At 47.0% G+C, this 20606-nt stretch overlaps 1 protein-coding gene across 1 annotated transcript; it reads right to left on the minus strand.

The window, feature by feature from the left end:
• Positions 1–109: 109 nt before the first annotated feature.
• RFFL (ring finger and FYVE like domain containing E3 ubiquitin protein ligase) lies at positions 110–18219 on the minus strand (the record flags this gene model as incomplete). Its single annotated transcript, XM_084272982.1, has 7 exons — positions 110–2627; positions 3171–3194; positions 3920–4127; positions 4485–4568; positions 6597–7001; positions 11820–12010; positions 18192–18219. The coding sequence occupies 7 exons, from the start codon at positions 18217–18219 to the stop codon at positions 2446–2448; spliced, it is 1122 nt and encodes a 373-aa protein (XP_084129108.1). The 3' UTR covers positions 110–2445.
• Between the last annotated feature and the right edge of the window lie 2387 nt (positions 18220–20606).

A 20606-nucleotide genomic window follows, 5' to 3' on the forward strand; every position in this document is an offset into this window, starting at 1 on the left:
CTTGGCACCCACCCACTAACGCTCTATCACCATCTCTGGTTGAAGTTCAGAAGTAGCTGTAGGATCTGCTTCTCCTGGCCTGCTGGTAACAGTCAGAAAGCAAAGTTAATTAAATCACATTTCAACTTTATTATAAAATTATAAACCAGACTTCTGTACCAAAACTAGTTAAGTTTAACCATCATAGTACCAAGAGGAATTAATGGAGGGTAACATGCCATTTCAAGTAGAATATTAACTTTTAAAATATTTAAACTATGTACAGTGTATATAAAGCACATAAATATTTCCATTTTCTTTTATTAGTTCAGATTATTATATTCCTTTGGACCATTAATCAGTTTCTTCCAGAAGTTGATTTTCCTTTAAACCCATTTTTGCACAGGAAACACTGTAGTCAGGAGAAGCAAACCAGAGTGCCACCTTCAGACAGCACATTCAGAGGCATGTGGCTGGTCTGTCTTCTCATTCCTGTCAGGCACAGATCTGCAACTTGATTTTTCTGCTGTAGAAAATAAACCTACCCTCTGCAAGTGAAAGTACATCTGTCCACAGGGGAATCATCTTCCTGCTGAATTCCCCCAGCCCTGAGTTTATTGAAAAACACGACATGAATGTTCACAGTGAATTCACTAGATGAGGCTGTTTAACACTGTGTGTGTGTCCTGCCCCGATCACAGAGCTCCCTGCCAACCTCCTGGAAAGTAGATAGTTACAGCTTACCTGCATGGGGGGGGTTAACGTGATGCCTTGAATTGTACTGGTACTCTTCTGGAAGCTGTTAAACCTTAAGCCAAAGGTTAGAGAACAACCTGCACAGGGAAGAGGTAAACTGAGGAGTGTGAGTTCAGTAAACCTCTCAGCAGTTACTGCTTTTGTGGGGGTTGGAGACCCCCTCAGTAACGCAGATGTTCTGCTGCCTCCTGAGTGACAGATCTTCCCCTTAAGGGTGCTTGCAGAGTGGAGACCCTCCCCTCGCTCCATGCCAGCTGAGAAGCAAGCTGCTACTCACACAATTTTCATGTTCAAGATTCCCATGAGTTGGGTTTGCTATTGCAGATGGCTTTGGTGACCGTTTCTTCCACCTCTGGAGAAGCTGGAAGCAGACAGAGATGCAGTTTCCCCCATAAAGGGGAAAAAACCTGCAGCAGAAGGTGCTCGAGTTCACAAGTGAGTTGCAGTGAGTGTGCAACCCCATGGTGGCTGGAAGTTTAAGGCATGCAGATTCCAAAACTGGTGAGTTCCCAGACAGATGGGCTGAGCACTTGGAGGGCAAAACACACCAGTTACAACCTTCTCTGGAGGCTTCCAGGTGAACATGCTGTTCCTGAGCTGTACAGGCTTGTGGTTCTCACGTATCAGATCACAGAACCTCTCCTACCAGCCTCACAAGCAGCAAGCACAAAATACATCGCTTTTGGTAAGCAGTCTGACTGAAAACAGGACTAACATGGAGGGGGGAGCTCATCACTAAAGAGAAGCAGCTGCAATGATCACTCAGCTAAGTCATTCAAGGGAGGTGAAGTTTGCTCTCTTTCACATCTCCCCTCTAAAAAGAAAAAGCCACCAGTATTTAAACATGATTGTGTAGCAGTGGCATCCCCACTGCTCTCTAGCTGTGTGTTTTCCTCACTAAAGACTCGAGCTTCATAGCTCCTTAGCCAAGAGTCAGATCAGTTTTCAAGCAATTGCTGGTGTACACTAAGGAAGCCTGTGAAGTCAACAGAATCAACAAACAGTCAAACTAGAAGTCTCTCTCTCACTGGCACGTACACAGACCACCACCACACAAGGTAAGAAGGCTGCATGTTTCACAGCCTCACTCCCCTTACATTCCTTTCACTAATACAAAGTCCCATCTGCAAATAAAATTACACATTTTCCCCAGATTTGCACTAGGCTAGAATTAGGTGTGTTCTGGGTACAGAAATGGGAGGCAGTTTGCCTGTCCTGCAAGCACAAGTATTAAACAAATTTTAACAAAACCCCACAAAAATAGGCACAGTAAATTTTTAATCTTTGAAAATAAAGTTGTCAGCGGATGTGTAAGCCAGTGGGGCAGAATGAATGTCCCTGTTTGAACCTCAGTCCACTAATGTTCAGAAGAAAATAAGAAGCCTCTGACTGTGAAGTTTGTGGTGGAAAGCCAGGGGTCCATCTGTCCCCAAGGCTGGTGGATGGAGTTACTCCAGAGCGCAGGTTGTTAATGGTCTCTCTCCTGCCAGCAGTAAGCTCCGAGGAGTCCAGGCACTGAGGTGTAAAGCACGATGGTGGGAAGAGCACAGCCAGGCACGGCTGGAGTAAGAACAGTTTTCCCCAGGCTTCATCCTTCCCTCACTTCCAGTTTCCAGCAGGGTCCACAAGCTAATCCCTGACCTACCTAACGATCCTGACCACTTACCAGCAGTTGAGGCTCTAAGGCACAGCAGTCCTCCTGGCACACACTTAGGACTTAAAGACGTGCACAGCCCTGATGACGTACTGCCTGCATATGGGGCACTCGCTCATCCGCTTCCCGCACTTGGTGCACGTCACCATGTGGCCGCACTCCAGCAGCACGCAGTCGATGGGAGCGTCCATGCAGATTTTGCAGAGGTTGTCCTCTGTGCCAGGCAGCCCAGCGCCACCTGAGGAAAGAAGAGACCACAGTTTGCACCAGACCAAAGAAAGGGGTGTCAGTCTGGGGGAATCTGTGAGTTTGTTTAATCAGTGGGCTTCCCCCATGGACCTCTGCATGCTGAAGGGCTGAGAAAGAATTCCCCCTCTCATCTACCCAGACATGGATCTATCTGCTCCATCACCTGGCAAGGAGCAGGAAGTTTGGGCCTTTACACAGCCACTTCATGGTGAGGAGAACAGAAACACCACCGAGACTCTTGGCAATGAGGCGAATGAAGCAGCACCAGTCTCTTCTCCCAAGTAACAAGCAATAGGACAGGGGGAAACGGCCTCAGGTTGCACCAAGGGAGTTTAGATGGGGTACTGGAAGGGATTTCTTCATTGAAAGGGTTGTTCTGCCCCATCCCTGGAGGGGTTTAAAAGCTGTGTAGATGTGGTGCTTGGGGACATGGTCTAGTGGTGGGCTTGGCAGTGCTGGGTTAAGGTTGGACTCGATGACCTTACAGGTCTGTTCCAATCTAAATGATTCTGTGGTTAAGAATATCACTTACCAGTTTGATCATCAGTGTCAGAAACTGCAATGCAAGAAGAGAAAGTTATTTGGTAAGAATAAGAGGAGTTGGGAAACAAAATACATTCAAGCAGTGTTATGAAGCAGGAGATCAAATTCTCAAAGGGAGATTACTCATCAAAATGGCTTTTTGCAGAGGGTCAGGCTGAGCCCCGAGCAGGACAGGTTGTTTCACTGGCAAGAAACTTTTTACTGAGCTTGCACAGTAGTAAACCCTACACAGAGACATCAGTGCAGACAGTTGCTGCCTCAATTTTTAAGACAGCCTTGGAGTTCGTGCTGTTTGGCTTCCTGGATCTGCACTGTCAGTAGCCCCCTGTGCCGGCTTCTTTGGTGCTGCACAATCATGGACTCAAGTTGGAGCACAGGGAGTTCCACCCCAATCCGGGGAAGAACTTTTCCCCAGTGAGGGTGAGGGAGCCCTGGGACAGGCTGCCCAGGGGTGTGGAGTCTCCATCTCTGGAGAGATTCCAGCCCCGTCTGGACACCGACCTGTGTGCCCTGTCCTAGGGACCCTGCTTGGGCAGGGGGTTGGACTCAATCTCTGGAGGTCCCTTCCAACCCATAAAATTTTTTGAATCTCTGAATCTCCCCAACAGCACTCAGCCCAGCTAAAAACAGGCACAGGCAACAGCCATTGAGAGAAAGAGATAAACTCTGTCAAAATCATAAGCCAAGTTCTATTTCCTTCTGCAACCTGGAACACAAGCACAGGTTTACATTTCTTACCTAGATGCTGAAGGTCTTTCTCTTTATAAAGACGAGTCACCCTCTCCAGCAGCTCCCACTTCTCACAGCAGCCTTTGTAGTTGACAAAGTTGCGGGCAAGAATTTCCTTCAGCTGTCGCACAGAGAGCGCATTGATGTCTCCGATGCTTGTTAGATCAGAAAGAGAAGCCTTCCTCCCCTGCACCAGGTTATCTTCTGAGTCAGTAGACTGGAAGGGAACAAAAGAGGAATGATTCCTGCCCTCAACACCTAGCACTACAATGTAAATCAACTTGCAACACATGCACTATCAGGAATTGGAGTTTGGATGTACACAGCTGACTCCTCTGTAAACTCCCCCCTCTCAGGAGCGGATGGAAATGAGTCATTTCTATCTCTGTAGCGCCCTCTGTGTGGGGGGGGCAAGAGGACACTAAAGACAGGGGTTGGTTTGGTCTGCCAGTGGCCAATCCGAAACACTGTTTAGCTGCCCATCTCTCCAGTAAGGATCCCGGGATTCACCCAGGATCAAACACAGCCCTGAAAGCCTGGTATTCCTTGTCGTGTAATTCCAGGCCACACAAACCTGTGTCTCCTCTTCTGTCGGTGCTTCTGCTGCATTCTCAACTCCTGCTGTACCGACCGGGGTTGGAGGCACGTAACCATTGGCCTAGAAGAAGAAATAAAGCTCTCACCAAGAGCACATCCCTGTGTCCAAAAGGAGATACAACTCCACAGCTCACCGTACCCACAAACCCTGCCCACTGGAAGGACAACGGGCAGCACGAGGGCCCAGGGCGAGGCCCAGAGGCGAGGCCTGCTCCCACGAGGGGCAGGGGCGAGGCCTGCTCGCGCCAGGGCCAGCAGTGAGGGGCAGAGGCGAGGCCCAGAGGCGAGGCCTGCTCCCACGAGGGGCAGGGGCGAGGCCTGCTCGAGCCAGGGCCAGCAGTGAGGGGCAGAGGCGAGGCCTGCTCCTGCAAGGGGCAGAGGCGAGGCCTGCTCGAGCCAGGGCCGGAGGCAAGGCCCCGCTCCCGCCAGGGCCGGAGGCGAGGCCTGCTCGCCTGAGGTATTTCCTGTGCTGCACTTACCAAAACCCACACTCTATAAACAGTAACGCTTCCTGACTCTGAAGCGCATCATCTGACCCATTAAAGCTCCATTTCATTCAAACCCTGACAGAGCATCTGCACAGTAAGATCCCACACGATGTTCTTGTGAGGCCTGGGTCAGGAGGAGACCGAATGGACACAGGCAGGGCGTATGTCCATGCAATTGCAGTGTGACACGGTGCGTGGTATCACAGCTCTGATGGCACACTGGCTGGCTGTGCACGGCTCTGTGTAAGACTCCTCTGTAGCACAGCACAAAGTCAACAGGCCATCTTCAGAGTAACCCTACAGAAACACCTCTGGGGGGTTCTGATGGACAAACAGGAGATACCAAGTGCAGCTCAAAGCTGGAGAATGCGAAGGGGCAGTTGCTTTGAGCACTCAATAAAAGGAACCTCAGCGTGATCCTAGCTGACTTGCCCTCAGGAGCTGTCATTCCCCTCTGGTTTCCCCCCGACAAAGAAAACTGTAATGTCACCATCCTACTTATCTAACCAGTGACTCGTTAATGTTTACATAGTAAAAGAACAACAGTAACTGCATCAGGATGTCCTGCTAGTAGAGACAGGAACCTGAAATGTAGCACGGGGCGCTAAGGGAAGACAACGGAGCTGAATTTGCCATTCTGATTTTTACCAGCAATGTCTAGAAAAACAGAGATTGAAAAGGCCTTATAATGCTCTGTGAAACACACCCTCCCAGGAGGACTCTGCTGTTGTACTAGATGTATCTGCAGAGAGAGCAGAAGGTACATAGCTTTTCCTGGTCCACAGGGAACTAAACACACCTATTAACTTCCTAACAGGACTAGGAGCAGATGTCAAACACTGAGTAAACTTCCCACACCAGATAGCACAAAGACAAACAAAGCAAAGTCAATAAAAAATAATTAAGCCCAAATGCCCCTGACAATGTTTGTCAGAACTTCAAGGTTTGCCATAAACTTAACACCACTCAGGTTTTCTATTGATCCAAGCACAGAGGACACCAAAAACCTCACCCATCTCATCAGTTTTGGGTCCAAAATTCCTTCAAACTGCCCTTGCTGTCTTGCACAGAGATTAAAGAACAGTAACAACTATTTCATCTAACACCTACAAAAAAATGTCACAAAGTTGTCAACATTAACACACAAGATCACACAGACATCACCAGCGAGAGGAGTATCTGGTGGCAATAGCAAGTGGGGACCAGAGCACTGGGGAGAACACACCTCCAAATGGTGATGATGTTCTCAGAGTGAATACTCAATCTATTCACCATCAATTCCACCAGTGCAGAAAGGGAACAGCACAAAGGTGGTGACAGTGAGTCACAGTTTCACACAGAAAGGCAGCATAAAGTAACTCAGCTTATTTTCCTGATAATTCTGTGAGGAAGTGTGAGGTCCTCAGGTCAAAATTAAAAACAAACCTGAGAAGAGCACATACAAAATGCTACTGACGTCTTGTGTCACCTGTTCTAAGAGAACCCCTCCTTGCTTTTTTGGCACATTATCCACTTGGAAAACCTCGTGCAATATCTTATCAGTGAATCCAAAATTAGAGATGAAAGAGTTTGCACAAGATGCTTCAGGCTAGAGACCGTACCTGGGGATGTTCCTGAGCTAGTGAACTGGAGATGGGATCTGCAGACACTGGAGACTCATCGCGTGAGGTAGAAGATGCTGTGCTGGTTGGTGGGAGAATCACAAAGTCTTGCTGTCCAGAGGCACTAGTATTAAATGTGTTTGTTCTTATCTGATCTTCCTGGGTAATTACAGGCTGCTGGCCAAGAATCAGAAATACCAGGTCCTCCTTCTCCCGACACAGCTCTGTGGAAATCTCTCGCAGCGCCAGATAGTCCCGCAGGTCCTTCACCTTCATCTTTATCAGCTCCTCCCGCTGGAAAGCGGTGGCTCGGACGCGCTGGCACAGGTGGCAGAGCAGGGGACCCCCTTCGGGCTGGCTGGAGCAGGACGTACAGAAGCTCTTCTTGCAGTCCAAGCAGATGAGCTGGTAAGGAGAAGGGAACAGAGTCAAACCGATCCAGCACACCCTGCGACAGAGCTGCACCGGGCCGCAGGCAGCGCTCCCTCTGCCTGGAAGCCAAAGTCACTAGCAGCCTCCTTAGAGCACAGTCAAACCCTTCTCACTCATGAAAAAGTGCCAAGTATGTTACTCATGCTCCTAGATGAGGAAAAGGCTTGATGCCACCAGCAGATCGCTCAGTTCCTCACAGCTCTTCCAGGAGCACCATGTACACCCCATTCCCCTGGGATGAAATCTTGCCATCTCAGGTAATTCGCTCAATGACAGGAGTTTTCTGCACCTTGTTCCAGACCTGTTCATCCAGTTTAAACCACAGATGGAATCAGGAGACATCTATGGGGCGGCAGACTTTCAAGTAAATTACAGCTAGCTGTGCACTGCTTCAGAAAGCTCAAGCATTGGAGGGAACTGCTTAAAAACATTTCTCTCATAAATTTAACACTTGTTCAAGTGACTCCCTCCCCCCCTTTTTTCCCTTCCAATTTGTTACACCCACAAAATTAACTCTTCATTTTTCACCCTAATAGGAAAGAATACAGCAAGGCTCTCCGTGTCTGACAGACCAAGGATTCAACATTTCTTTACACAGCAAAATCACCCAGGCTGTTTTGAAGGTAATAGGCACACTGTGCTGGCCAAGTGCTGCACAGAAAGCGATGGAAGTTTTGGAAATATTGGGCCTCAGATGTTTAAAAACTTTACAGATTAAATCAGGGTTTTGATGTTTCTGTTTTATACTGCTCTGGTCTCCTCGCTCAGGGCTTGATTTTCAGAAGTTCCAAGCACTCACAGGCCATGTTGATTTCTGCAGAAACTTTAGACGCTTTGGAAAGTCAAATTCTACATTTTCCAATAGGAACAGCAGCAGAACAGCTGCATTACAAGCCTTTGAAAAAGTCCTGAGAGGAGAAAAGAACTGGTTTCAGTGCTGTTTAAAAATGCTAATTCACAGTCTCAGAGAAGACAAGCATCTCTATGAAATCCTGACATCCGGACCCTTCGGAGCCATGCAAGATAAATAATACACACCCAGGGTTAAGGAAGCAACAAATACAAACTCAGAGGGGAAGAAAGTTTCATGAATTTTTCCTGGTGATTAAAGGACATTTTTAATTTCACAGTTCAAAGGAAGGTGTTTCTCATGCTTTAAAAGGTGTAAACATACTACTTGCTTACATAAACTCCTTCTAATCCCCTTTACAGCCCCCTTGTCCCACACACCCCAATTACTACAATTATAACCGACAGACCTCTCATTAGACCCTGCAATGGAATGACAGTTAGTGGAAAGAATCCCAATTTTCTGCCATTTCAACCACAGAGAGAATCTCTGGCCATGTGAACTTGAAACCTCATCTCAAAATTGCTGCTTGGGGAACTGCCAAGTAAAAGTGACTCTCATCAATCACAAAGCAAGACAGGAAGAGCAATTTCCACACACCATCCAGCTCTGAGAAGTGTTCCTTAACTTCGGCATTAGAAAAACCATTAGTCTGGAACTGACTTTCTGACCCCGCGACTGCAGGAGCAATCCAGCTCCTTGGGAAATCTTCAGGGCAGAGACAGGAGCTGCTGGCTGTGCGTGTGTCTGGAGCAGGGGAACAGATGCTCCACAAAGGCAGAGTGATGGAAAATAATCCCCTGACAACAGCCTCCCCCTCTCCATCACCCATCTCTGACAGGGAGCAATCAGAAGAGCTGAGGAGAGAATAAACCAACCCAAAACCCAAACAGCCCTGCTTTGCCCTGGCAGGGGAAGCCTTCCCTGCACCCCACGGGCTGCCAAGCTGGCTCCAAAGGGACCCACTGTATGGCTGAGCCAGAAACCCCCTACTTGAGTGCTGACACGTCTAGGGATCACGTAAGCAAGCTCAGCACAAGGGCTGCGTTATCCAACGTGTTTTCTTGCAAGCAATTAACAGTAATAACACCAGTCTGCCTTAGATGTTAAATGATACATTTGAGAAGTCAGAACAAAACCAGGCATGTCTCTGGCTGATCGGTTCACCACCAGGATTGCCCCTCAGAGGAAAAAATTCCCCAGGCTGCCTGCAGCTGAGCGTGGAGTATGTGAGCAGGTGCAGAAGCTGTTTGCCACGGCTCTGCGGAACTCCGACTGACAGAGAATGACGGGAGACACGACTCTCTCCAGAACAGCCACATTCAGTGCTGTTATAAATTGAAACCAGGACTCAGAAGGTCAGACCACTTTTGAGCGATGCTCGTTTACCGGTGGCACAACCAGGGGATGGTCAGACAGAAGCAAAGGCCTTTACATCAGAACCCTGGGCAGAACGGACGCCGGTCCCTGGCCGTTTGCTCCAACAGCCTCCCAGAGACAGCGGGATGGGGCTCGGATACACTCGGCTCTTCTCTGTGTGCAGGGTAAAATGAACAAGTGCCAACGTTCAAGCCTTCACCACAGCTCCTGCTGTTCAGGGCGTTGTGGGGTTTTATAATCTTACACTCCAGCTTGCCAGGAGCAGCTTCTGTAAGGATGCAGAGGAAAGCATCCTCCTGAGAACACAGCCAACTTAAGGTGCTGCAGCCAGAAAACGGGAGGAAGGAATAGCAACCTAACATAGCCACAGCTCTCTGAGCAGAGGGAAAGGAAGAATACTTGGTTTAAATTTATCAGATTTTATGGAATCAGTTTGCTGCAGAAAGCCAAGATCAAAAAAAGTAATCCAAGAGCCTGATTAATGCTGAAAAGCCTCAGATTTTTGCTACCACAATTTTGCCCAGTTAAAGGAATCTTATGAAATAGATGGCTCATTTAAACCTCCTCTAATCCTTTCAGTAAGAAATAATCCATGTTATAAGAAAATTAAAATGCAATTACAATAACAGATCAAGTACCTGAGATACCATCATTCTGCTTTCTTTGGTGGTGGTGGTTGGGTTTTTAGAAGCAATCTAGGTTCACCTTATGGTCTCCAGAGCAGAATAAATTAATTTTTATCTATGGTACTTCAGTATAAACATTAACTGGACTCGGGAGTTCAAAGGCACTGCATCTCTTGGGACAAAATGCAGAGTTCTCAGGGCTCTCCCTGCAGCAAAGTGAGATTTCATACACTTCTTGGTCCACATCAACAGAATTAAAGAATTACCATGGCTCACAAACACCTGGGTGTTTTAAAAGTTAGGTACTCAGGGCTTTTACCTCAAATTCTCTTGTGGAGACCAAGGGCTGATGACTGATCGAGCAGCCCTTCTTGCGGCTGTTTAAGCTTTGTGGCCATCTGGCTCCAGTCAGTCACAAAGATTACTGCCCAGGAGCTGTGGTGGCAGAAGGGATGCTAAGGAGCCCCTGCACATTACAGAATATAAACCTCAAACTCAGTTTCATTGACAGCCTGTGCCAAAGGGGATCAGCTGAGACATAAGCACAGAGCCCAGTCAGTCTCAGGATGTTCTCACAAAGCTCTAGTGATGACTTTTATAGAAGAGACTGCCTTGAAGACAGCTATGTTAGAACATGTATTTCTGAAGACACCAGGAAAGAGACCGTGGTTCCAGCACTGCTACTGTACAATCCATTCTTAACTGGGTGTTTTCATTTCAAAACCAGAATCACCTTCATCCACTGCTTTGCATTCTGCAGGACTGTAAGCACTAGAGCCAGAGTCATTCTTTCCACTAGTGTTTGTGAAGACACATCCCATTAATGAGCACAATGTTAAAGACAACACTGTGGGGTCATGTGCAGTGACTGCACCATTCCAGCTGACCCAGATCTGCCTACTGTCACAAAAAGTCTGTGCACCCTTACATACCCAAAATATATATTCCCTATATTCACAACCCCCCAAATATATTCCCACAATTTAAATTTCCAGTGATTCCTGGAGCAGTAGCACCTCCCAGTGCAAAGATGCATCAGTATCCCTGTTGTTCCCTAAGAAATCAACAGCTCTGCAGAGACTTTACCATTGCTCAGCTGTGTGTCAGCACCCATGAAAAGGTGCAAGAAAACCCCATTTATGAATTTCCCCATCTAACCTAAAAGGACTACAGCCAAAATTCACCATAACGTTTAAGTTCTCACATTCTGAAGTTCATTAACATGCCATATATAAAGATGCTTATTAAGCCCCAGAGTTGGGACTAACAACTTTCCTCACTAAACCATTTTTCCAGCAGCACTATAGGAACCACCATGCCCAGACAGAGTTTGCTGTCTAACTAAAAATACTGTGGCAACAATTATTTTGGCATATCTACGCTCACAAATAAATTTCACAAACAAGATAGCAGAGACTTGATCTGCTTTTTCTTCTCAGGGAGCTTCAGCAATCCAACATACTCCCTCCATAAATTTCCATGGCTTTTAGTCTGAGCAGCAGCAGCTTGGAGAGATACTGGAAGCACAGATCACTACACTTCGTGACACACTTTTATTCATTTTTTTTTTAAAGGGCATGTTTTTAAAGAACAAATTAAACAACTCATGTTCCAGTTAATGCTCCTGTAAATGATTTTAAGCATTTTGGCTTTCTTCTTTGGCTGCCTGGGAAAGCCAAGTCTGCTGAAGGTTAACTACCACTTTTCCAGTCATCTTTAACTACGTCTGCTAATTGCGCAAGGATGAGTAAAGGCACAGAAGCCAGAGCAAGCTGTCTGTTCCCATCTGGTACGTCCTCTAATCAGAGGCCTCCCATGTGCACCCATTTCTCCTCAAATTGGCTGTTTGTGATGACTCAGAGGTCAGATGGCACGCTGAGTCAAACTGAACGCTCGCCCGAGCCGGCAGCGCCGCAGAGGACGTTCGCAACTCACCTTGCTCAAGGAGCTGCTGAAGTGCACGCCACAGGCTTTGCAGCTCTGCTCCGAGGCGGAGGGAGACGGGTAGGAGCTGTACCCAGGGTTGGAGTAGGCTTGGGCGCCGGGTCCCTGCTGCGGCTGCGCCTGCATCTCTTCAGGTGAGCCATCCAGACAGAACCAGTTACAGCAGCTTGCCCACATAGTAACTGAAAGCGGGGAAGACACACGTTAGAATGACACAGGAAACTGTCAGGGGCAGGGAGCACAGAGCACAGTGTGTATCTCAACTTCCCCAGCACTGAAGTTCTGACAGCATGCTCATCTTGCCTCTGACTTCCAAGCACATGCAAAAACCACATCCTCACTGCAGCACGGTATTCCTTTAGTGAGGAAAACAAAGGAAGCTCAGGATGGTACCAGAATTTCTTAGAGTTAGGAGATCACAGCCCAGGGAAGAGAAGGTTTATGCTGCAGTTGGCAGTAGGAGACTCTCTGAGCCAGTCTGCTGTACCAGCCTGTCTCTGTTCCATGTAAGGCAGCGCAATGCGCTGACTCGGGGGTTTGCACATGGGGGGGAGCAAACAGAAGCACAAATTGGGTCTCACACACTATATTTAAATGTAACTTAACATTTAAATCAGCAGCAAGTACATTCTTCCATTTTATTCTAAATCTCTCTACAGATTTACTGCTACAAATCTAAAAAGATAAAATGAAAGACAAGAGCAGCGGAGCCACAGGCTGAACGTGCTCCAGTTCCCAACTCAATCTGCAGCATTACAAGGCTAAATCATCCCACAGCAACTCCAGAAAAATCAAACATTAGCTTCCGGTAACTTGTTTGGGAAAACCAGAGTTTCTGAGACACATAATCACTTGCTTTTTTCTTTTTTTTTTCCAAGCCAAACAATGATTGAGATATATATAGATACACACACACAGAGTTACCTAAAATCCTAACAGCCCATGCAAAATGCATAGTTTGGAGCTGTCTAAGACCACCCATGCAGTATTCCAGAACAAAGCTGCTATAAACTTGCTGTTGGGAGTTTGGAAAGAAATCTGACTTTATCTGGGCATTCAGTTGCTGGAGGATACACCTGTGTCCCCACTGATAAACAGAACACAATTGCCTCTTCTGCATTTCTACACTCTCTCTGTAGTTCCTGGGCTACATTTATCAGTTAAAAATCAGATCCATCACTGACAGTGTTCTGCAACTGCTTGATTTTATAAACTTCTGGAAATAAATAATCTCTCAGCTACCCAGCTGATTCACTTCTATTGGATCAGTGTTGCCCTTGTAAAAAGTCCAGATTCCCAAGGGAAGGGGACTGGTACAGGTCCTAAAGCTTATTTGGTACAATGCACCAACATCCAGTTCTGTTGATTTTGTTCATTTATTTAATTAAAAGCTGCATTCAAAGTCTTTTGGGAAGCCTTTGCAGTTTGGTGCAGTTCCAGTACCCGTAGCTTCAGTGGCAGTCTTTAATCCTTGCAGATCTAGCTGAATTGGACTCGTCAGAGCTGGGCTGTCGCTGTGGCAGACACACGCCTTTCACAACCCACAATGGTGAGATTAGCAACAGGTTCTGCCCTGCAAGCTCAGCAGGCTTTAACCTCCAAGTGATCATCCACAGATTCACCCACTAAACACCCCTGAGTGCAACTGAGGAGCGGAATGCTGCAGCACAAATTGCACTTGGACTGGCCACAGGAGCTCCAGAATAGCAAGAGACAAGCAGGAGCTCCAGCTGTCTGCCCAGAGGCACGGCACGGACACACTGGGCACAAGCCTGTTCTTACCTGGGGTCAGAAGACAATGAAGTTGCAACACGGTTATTATTTATAAGCATAAACAAGGATCAGTGAAAACCAGTCCAAGTTCTTATTGACACATAGGGAGCTGAACCCAGAGCCATGAATGGTGTAACTGGTGCATCTTAGCCTGATGCCGAGTTATGAGCAGGGGTAATTATCATTTAATAAATACAGAGGGAAGCATTCCATGAACACAAATAACATGGCATCCATCTGTATCAGCCCTGCACTGCAATCAAAACACATGCTTTAGAGATGTGCTTTAAAAAATTTACTCTCTGTTTCTTTCTGCGTGTTAATTTTCAAACAATCCAACTCCAAAGTTCACACAACCTTTCTACTGCTAAAACACTGCCATTTTATTTTAAGCTATGCTGTCTGGAGGTTTAATTTGCTCCTAGGAATTGCAAACCTAAACACCACGGAAGCTGCACGGTGAAACAAGCATTCACAACCTCCACAGCAGCGGAAAAGTGCATCCAGAGTCAGTTCTCTCCCTGTTTCCAGGACCCCTGCAAACCAAAGGCCACCCACAGTAACAGAATACACAAGTGCTACTGCCTGCCCCAAAACTTTGCCTTCCTAAAAAAAGAAAAAAACAGCCCTGTAATTCACTCTGGAACACTGCAACATGTCAAACCCTGGGAAGAAAAACACAAGGGAGGGCACAAACCAGCACAAAATGAGACAGAACTCAGCATTCAGCTGGAGTTGTAGCTCTGTGTAATTGCCAGGAAATGAAGAGATTGACAAAAGGCTCAGATGTTGCTTTGGAAGAACCTTAACGCTGTGCAACTACAAAAGCACGGAGGGGAAACATCCATAAACAAACAGCTAATAACCAGGACTGATACGTATTGTATTTCCAAAGCTGTCTCCCATCTTTAAGAGAAAGGAGCACACAGAAACACCGTGCCCATTCCTACCACACAGACAGGCTGCCTCAGCCCATGCCAGTGTATGCCAGGTTTCATTCCTCACACACCTCCACACAGAGGTGGGAGTTTAAATCAGGGCAGCGATTGTATCGACAGTGATGCTTCATGACAACAGCTCTGTGCTGCTGGTTGGTTGATAGCCACACAGAAAGGAGCAGCTCTCCCTTCACTATCAGCCCCCCCGAGCACGTACGTTCACAGAACTGTAGGGCTTGGAAGGGACCTCAAGAGATCATCGAGTCCAGTCTCCAAAGGCAGCGGGATGCCCAGTCACTCTGCGCTGTGAGCAGGCATCCCACACTCCTTGTGTGCCACTGCCAACTCCTGTCCAGAGCGGGATTCCTCTCCAGGCACAGAGAGGTACAGGTGCCAGCCAGCAACCATCGTTTCTCAACACAGTGTACAGGTCGGGGACAGCACCCGGGCGATGCCACAGTCTGCTCCAGCTGCAGCTCAGGCTGCTCCAAGTGCAATGAAAGGAGCTCACAAATGTTTCCACCTCTGCCCACACTGCAGCCACCATGCTCTGCATCTCAGTCACCCTCACCCCAGCTGATTCTGTAGATACCTGTTTCCAAATACCTGGGAGACAGCTGAACAGCAAGAATCACCCTGTTGATTCCTGGAACACGCACTGGCTGCTACACGGAACTCGAAACGCTGCCACCAGCCAGGTGAAGCTTTGCTACCTGACTGCTGTAGTACCCAGCAGACATGACACAGGCTTAAGATCCTGACATGTCTCTGTCTGCCTGCAGCTGCATTAGGATAATGACAAGGAACACAGGGAAGATTCAGCAGCTGCTTCCAGAGGAACTTTTCCTTTGTTCCAGAGGAACTTTTCCTTTGGAGCAGTTCTAGCCCTGAGAAGCAAGCAGTGCTGGTGGGAGAGGACTTTCATGGTGAAATTTCAGGATGGCAATTTCCTAAAGATCTCCACAATGTTTGCTACAGCCTCATTATTCCCTTAGTTAGTTACCCAGAGAGATGCAGTTGGCACTGTCCAGAAACTGGCAATTTCTGTAAGCAAGGCTTTGATGGATGGGTTGTTGGTACAGATGTGGCAGTTTGATCATCATAACTAGAAAGCACTGCCCCGTGTAAAACCTGTCAGTCCTTTCCAGATGAATGCCTGTTTCACATGTGAGGAGCTCCCCAGTTACACTGAACAACAAATAAATGCCAAACCAAAACATTTACCAGTGGAAAGAACTTCTTCGTTGTGTTTCAGGGCTCGCTAAATACTTACAATAACCTGACTAATATGAACACGTTGGTTTGGAAAAGTTAATCACACCACAGATTTCAGGGATTCTCAAGCAACTTCATGAATAAAGGATGTTGGCTTACTGGCACGATTAATGCTACAGGCATTGCTGGTATCAGCAGTCTTCGTTATTCTTGGACACGATGCTTGTACTGGCCAGTGGGAGCCACAGAAAGAACTGTTTTAACTACAGAGCTGAGCATGGCTTGGGGAAAGAGAAAGCTATATGGCAGGCACTCATCAGGTGAGTTCTGGCAGCCAAGAAGTAACTGCCCCTGAATCCCAACTGCCCCTGAATCCCAACTGCCCCTGAATCCCAACTGCCCCTGAATCCCAACTGCCCCTGAATCCCAACTGCCCATTGTGCTTGGAGCAGCTACAAGAGCAAACGGAGAAGCAGCTTCACCAAAGGTGGAGATGTAAGATCAAACAGTCTATCCTGGACCTGCAAACACCTCCACCGACATGGCAATCATCATGCTGGGCTTCTTTTTGGGAAGGGAGAATGTTTTATCTTCTTTTTTGAGTGCCTTTAGGGAAAAGCCAGAAGAAATTCAATAACTATTCGATGAGGCAGGGAGCGTTTGCCACAGTCTGTGGGCAAAGCAGTGCTAGCACTCTATCACGCTCTGCTGACTGCTTTTGCTTTTGGGTTTTTTCAGCATGAAGCTGCAAACACTGTGATTCCCTTCGCTGGTTTTAAACTGAAGAGTGAAATTCATCTCACCACCTGTTCATCACCATGAGTTTTGTATAAATTTGCAAGCATGATCTAATTCCAGGGGAAATATCAGTGATGTCAAAGCTTTCCTCCCATACACCACTGCAGATAACATTCATAATGCAAGCCTGGAGTTTTGTATTTTCCACCTTCATTACCAAAGGCATTTGAACTCAGGTTCTCACTATATATGCAATAGTAGTGCCATAACCCTTCTGGCTGGGGCGTTGGAGACCGCTGCCTGCACACAGGGTTTATGACACATGCCTCTCTGGATTTCTATCAAAGGGTAGGCTTTGGCAGGACAGGAAAACTGTGGCTTACATTTTAATATAAAATTTCCCTTTCCCCAAGAATACAAACAATAAGGGACTATAACAAGCAAAAGGACATCTCAAAACCACTGAGCTCTGCCTCTACAAAAAAGCTCTCCATGGCTGCGCCCGGGTTCTTTTTGTGACTGCTCAGGAGTTTGGGGGCTGGAATTCAGTAACACCAACAAGACACTTGAGTTAAGGGATCAAAAGGAACTGAGCTCCCACAGGCAGCTGATTTTGCTCCCACATGAGGAGAAGGCCCAGCAACAAGTACTCCTCCTCCTCCTGAGAGGCCTCCAACCACTGGAACACCAGGGCTGATGACCCTTGAGGCTGCAAACGGAGAAGGGTGCCAAAAAGGGAGGGAGACGCAAGACAAACAGCAGCTTTGCTAGGACATGCTTTCCTCCCCTGCCGCTTGCTCATTAGCTCTGCCAGCTGCCTTCCCACCTCCTGTTCACCACAACCAGCTGCTTTTTTATAAGCTCCCTGAACGGCCCAACTGCTCTTTCCATCTCATTCACCGATGGACCATCCTCCCTCCCTGCCTCATTCCTTCCTTGCAGACACCCCCACCCCACCCCCCGTGATGCCGAACTGTTCTGTTTCTCAGCAGTTTCCAGGAGATCACTGCAGAGTGTCCCAGGCTTCTCTCCCCACCCTCCCCTCGCTCTTTATCAAACACCAGGAAGGTCCATGTGCGTCACCTGCAGATGCTGTCCAGCACCACACATCCAACCTCTCACCCACTGCATGGCCTCTCCATCAGCAAACCCACGTTCACAGGCAAGATGCCACTCCGAGGACAACACACCAAGACCAGGGTTAGCATGGCTCACAAAAGCAGAAGTTTCTGCCACTTCTAGTAGCTTGAAGATCTCAGACATCTATTCAGGAAGCCTGAACACGGCTGGGCAGCTTTGAAATACCAATCTCTTGCTGAAGCACATTTAAAATCATTACTTTTGCATTATTATTCCATGCTGTATCCCCTGAAAAATTCATCAGGTCCCACTTTCATGCATGCTGTTCTGCAATGATTTAAGTCCTTAATGAGTTCACCATCTTGGTGCTTATTAATAGCACTGCACAGTTGTTTGTTGTTAGAATTTACTTCTTTTTTTCCCTTTAGTAAACCTGCCCTGATAAGAAATACCTTGCTAAAATTAGTCTCACTAATAACCTACCACTCAGAAACTAAATTCACAGCTCACTTGGTCAAAAAAATCAGCATTTGCTTGATAACAGAGCTATAAGATATCTATTAAATGACATTTATGCCCCAAGTATTACTTTTATCAGCCTGCGTCACAGCACACAGACCTGAATTGTGACAAATGGGAGCAGCCATATGTCAGGACAGGTGGAAAAGGCAGCACATTAACCTTTCAGAGGAGGCAGAAGGGAAGGAGGTAGGTTGACATTTGCAGACGTGGCATCTTAACCAGAACAAAGCATGAGAAGATGAAGAGTGGGTAGCAGCCCTGGCTGCCTATCACCAAATGCATAAGTCTAATTTGCAATGTACAACATCTGGATCTGGCACATGAGATTTTTACCTAGGGATAGGTAAAGGTACTAGTTCCCATGTGTCCAAGCATGTACATCTTGAAAAAAATACATAAATGAGTATCAGCACTGTATCACAGCTGGAAACACAAGTGTTCAGAGAGAAGAGTCTGGAATTTTGGGATGGAAGGAGGAGAAGTTTTTCCATATTACTCTGTTTTCAAAATGTCTCTGGACGTTTCACATCCTAATCATCAAAGTATGAACAGTAATAATCTTTAGAAAGACAAACATACAATTGGTCACCAGCCTGATCAGCAGCTTTGATATCAGTCTATAATTTTTCAGGTGAGAAAGTGGCCAGCTAGAAAGGCAGAGGATGGAGGGTCAGGTCAGTCTGCACCAAGCAGAGTCAGAACCACATGGCCAGGTTAGTTTCTGTGGCATCTTGTTCATCCAAGAGCGCCCGTGGGCACATCAGGACTAGCAGCTGCACTTGAACAGCGTCTGCATACTCACCTCCACTAGCTGCTTTCGATGGACAGAGCAGGCTGATACTGGCACCACGTCCCCATACGCTGTCTAGACCTTCTCCCCCAGCTGTGGATGACACATGGCTGGTAGTTCAGGTTGTGCCTTCTGGCAGTCCATCTTCAGACCCTCTTTGATGCAGCGTGACACAGCTGCATCTGTGCTTCTCCACCTCAGAGATGCCTTCAAAAGCCTCTAGGTGTGGGGACCAGAGGTCTGTGAAAGCAGGAGAGCCAGCCCATCCCAACAGCCCCAGCCAGGAGGCAGACCACGGAGCGTGGCACACAACTGGATCGAACAGCGTGTGCGTTTACTAGGTGAGCTGCTTCTCCAAGTGCACGAGCCCAGAGGAAGAGGCTCTGGCTGCACACCAGCATTTTAATGAAGGAAGTGACATCCGTTCACCACAGAGCAGAAAGTAAACAGCATGGCCTGTTGGGGCAGGGTGCAGAGCAGCACAGGAGAACGCACAGCCACAGCCACACACAACCTCAACAAAATGCTACTGCCTTAAATTACCAGTGATTTGAGAGAAGTACCAAAGCAGCTCCCTACTCAGACAGCACAGAGGAAACCATTATGCAAAGAGCCTTTTACACCGTTGTAACCTGGTTTACAGTGGAGTAAAAAAAATATCTGCAAGGTAAGCTCTTAGAAAATTTGCTTAAACAAGAGGAAAATCCAGCATTAGAGTTCTCAAACACACCAAAACCAGCATGTTGTTACAAGTAACTCACAAGCTCAGTCTCAGCATCACTTGTTGATGTTCTGTTTGTTCCAAGATGTGTAGGCAGATCTCCAGTGGAAGCACCTTTTCCCATCAGCAGATCCCACCGATACTGTTAGAGCCACAAAGGATCTAAGCTTCAAGCACCTCTTCAAAACTAGAGAGCCACAATTTTCATTTTAAAACTGAGAAAATGGGTTTAGAAAGCTGTGTGATTTATAGAGCATTGTGTGAGAAGCTAATTCCAGTGGCAGAAGCAGAAACCTCTCACTTGACTCCCAGCCTTGCACCTGAATCACAAAATCGACACTCTCACACCTTCTGTCTCCTCTGAAGCACAAGTAAAACCAAATGGCTCTCCCCAATACATGAGAAGCTTGGAAATCCTGTTTGGTCTTAAAAGGAACTGGGTACCTAGGGTGTGTATTGCTTCAATATAAACTGTTTATTTCAACCCAAAATTGCACTTTATATATTGAAAAATATTTAGATAAGAAGTTCTTCTTGCTATTAACTGTAATTAGGTCCTCAGACATCTGCCAAGACGGAAATTCAACAGCCTTTTTCCTTTGCAAGTCAGTGACATTCTCCCAGCAAGTTAACACAAAACAAGACAAAGTGATTAATGAAACCATGTGACTAGTTTTAGAAGTTACTTCGCTGACCCTGCCTATGGCAATTCCTTAGTCCCACACCTCTCCCCAGGTAACGCGCTGTGGCCTCGGATTAGCTCCCTTCTACTCTCCTACGCTGACAAGTAACTAAAACAATCTGGTGCTCTCTTTTTGCCAGGATGGTTTTCATCAGCGAGACAAAATCAAGTCAGCTGTAATATACAGCATGAACCAAGTCAGAAAGACAAAAACCCAAAGTCTCCAGGGAATTAAACTCCAGAGTAAGCGCTCCATTCCCACCCTCCCGGCATCCTGCACGGGTGTGCGTGTGTGTCTCCCCTTTGTCCCACACACAGG

Source organism: Gallinula chloropus, assembly GCF_964237585.1.
Source record: "Gallinula chloropus genome assembly, chromosome: 19".
NCBI lineage: Eukaryota > Metazoa > Chordata > Aves > Gruiformes > Rallidae > Gallinula > Gallinula chloropus.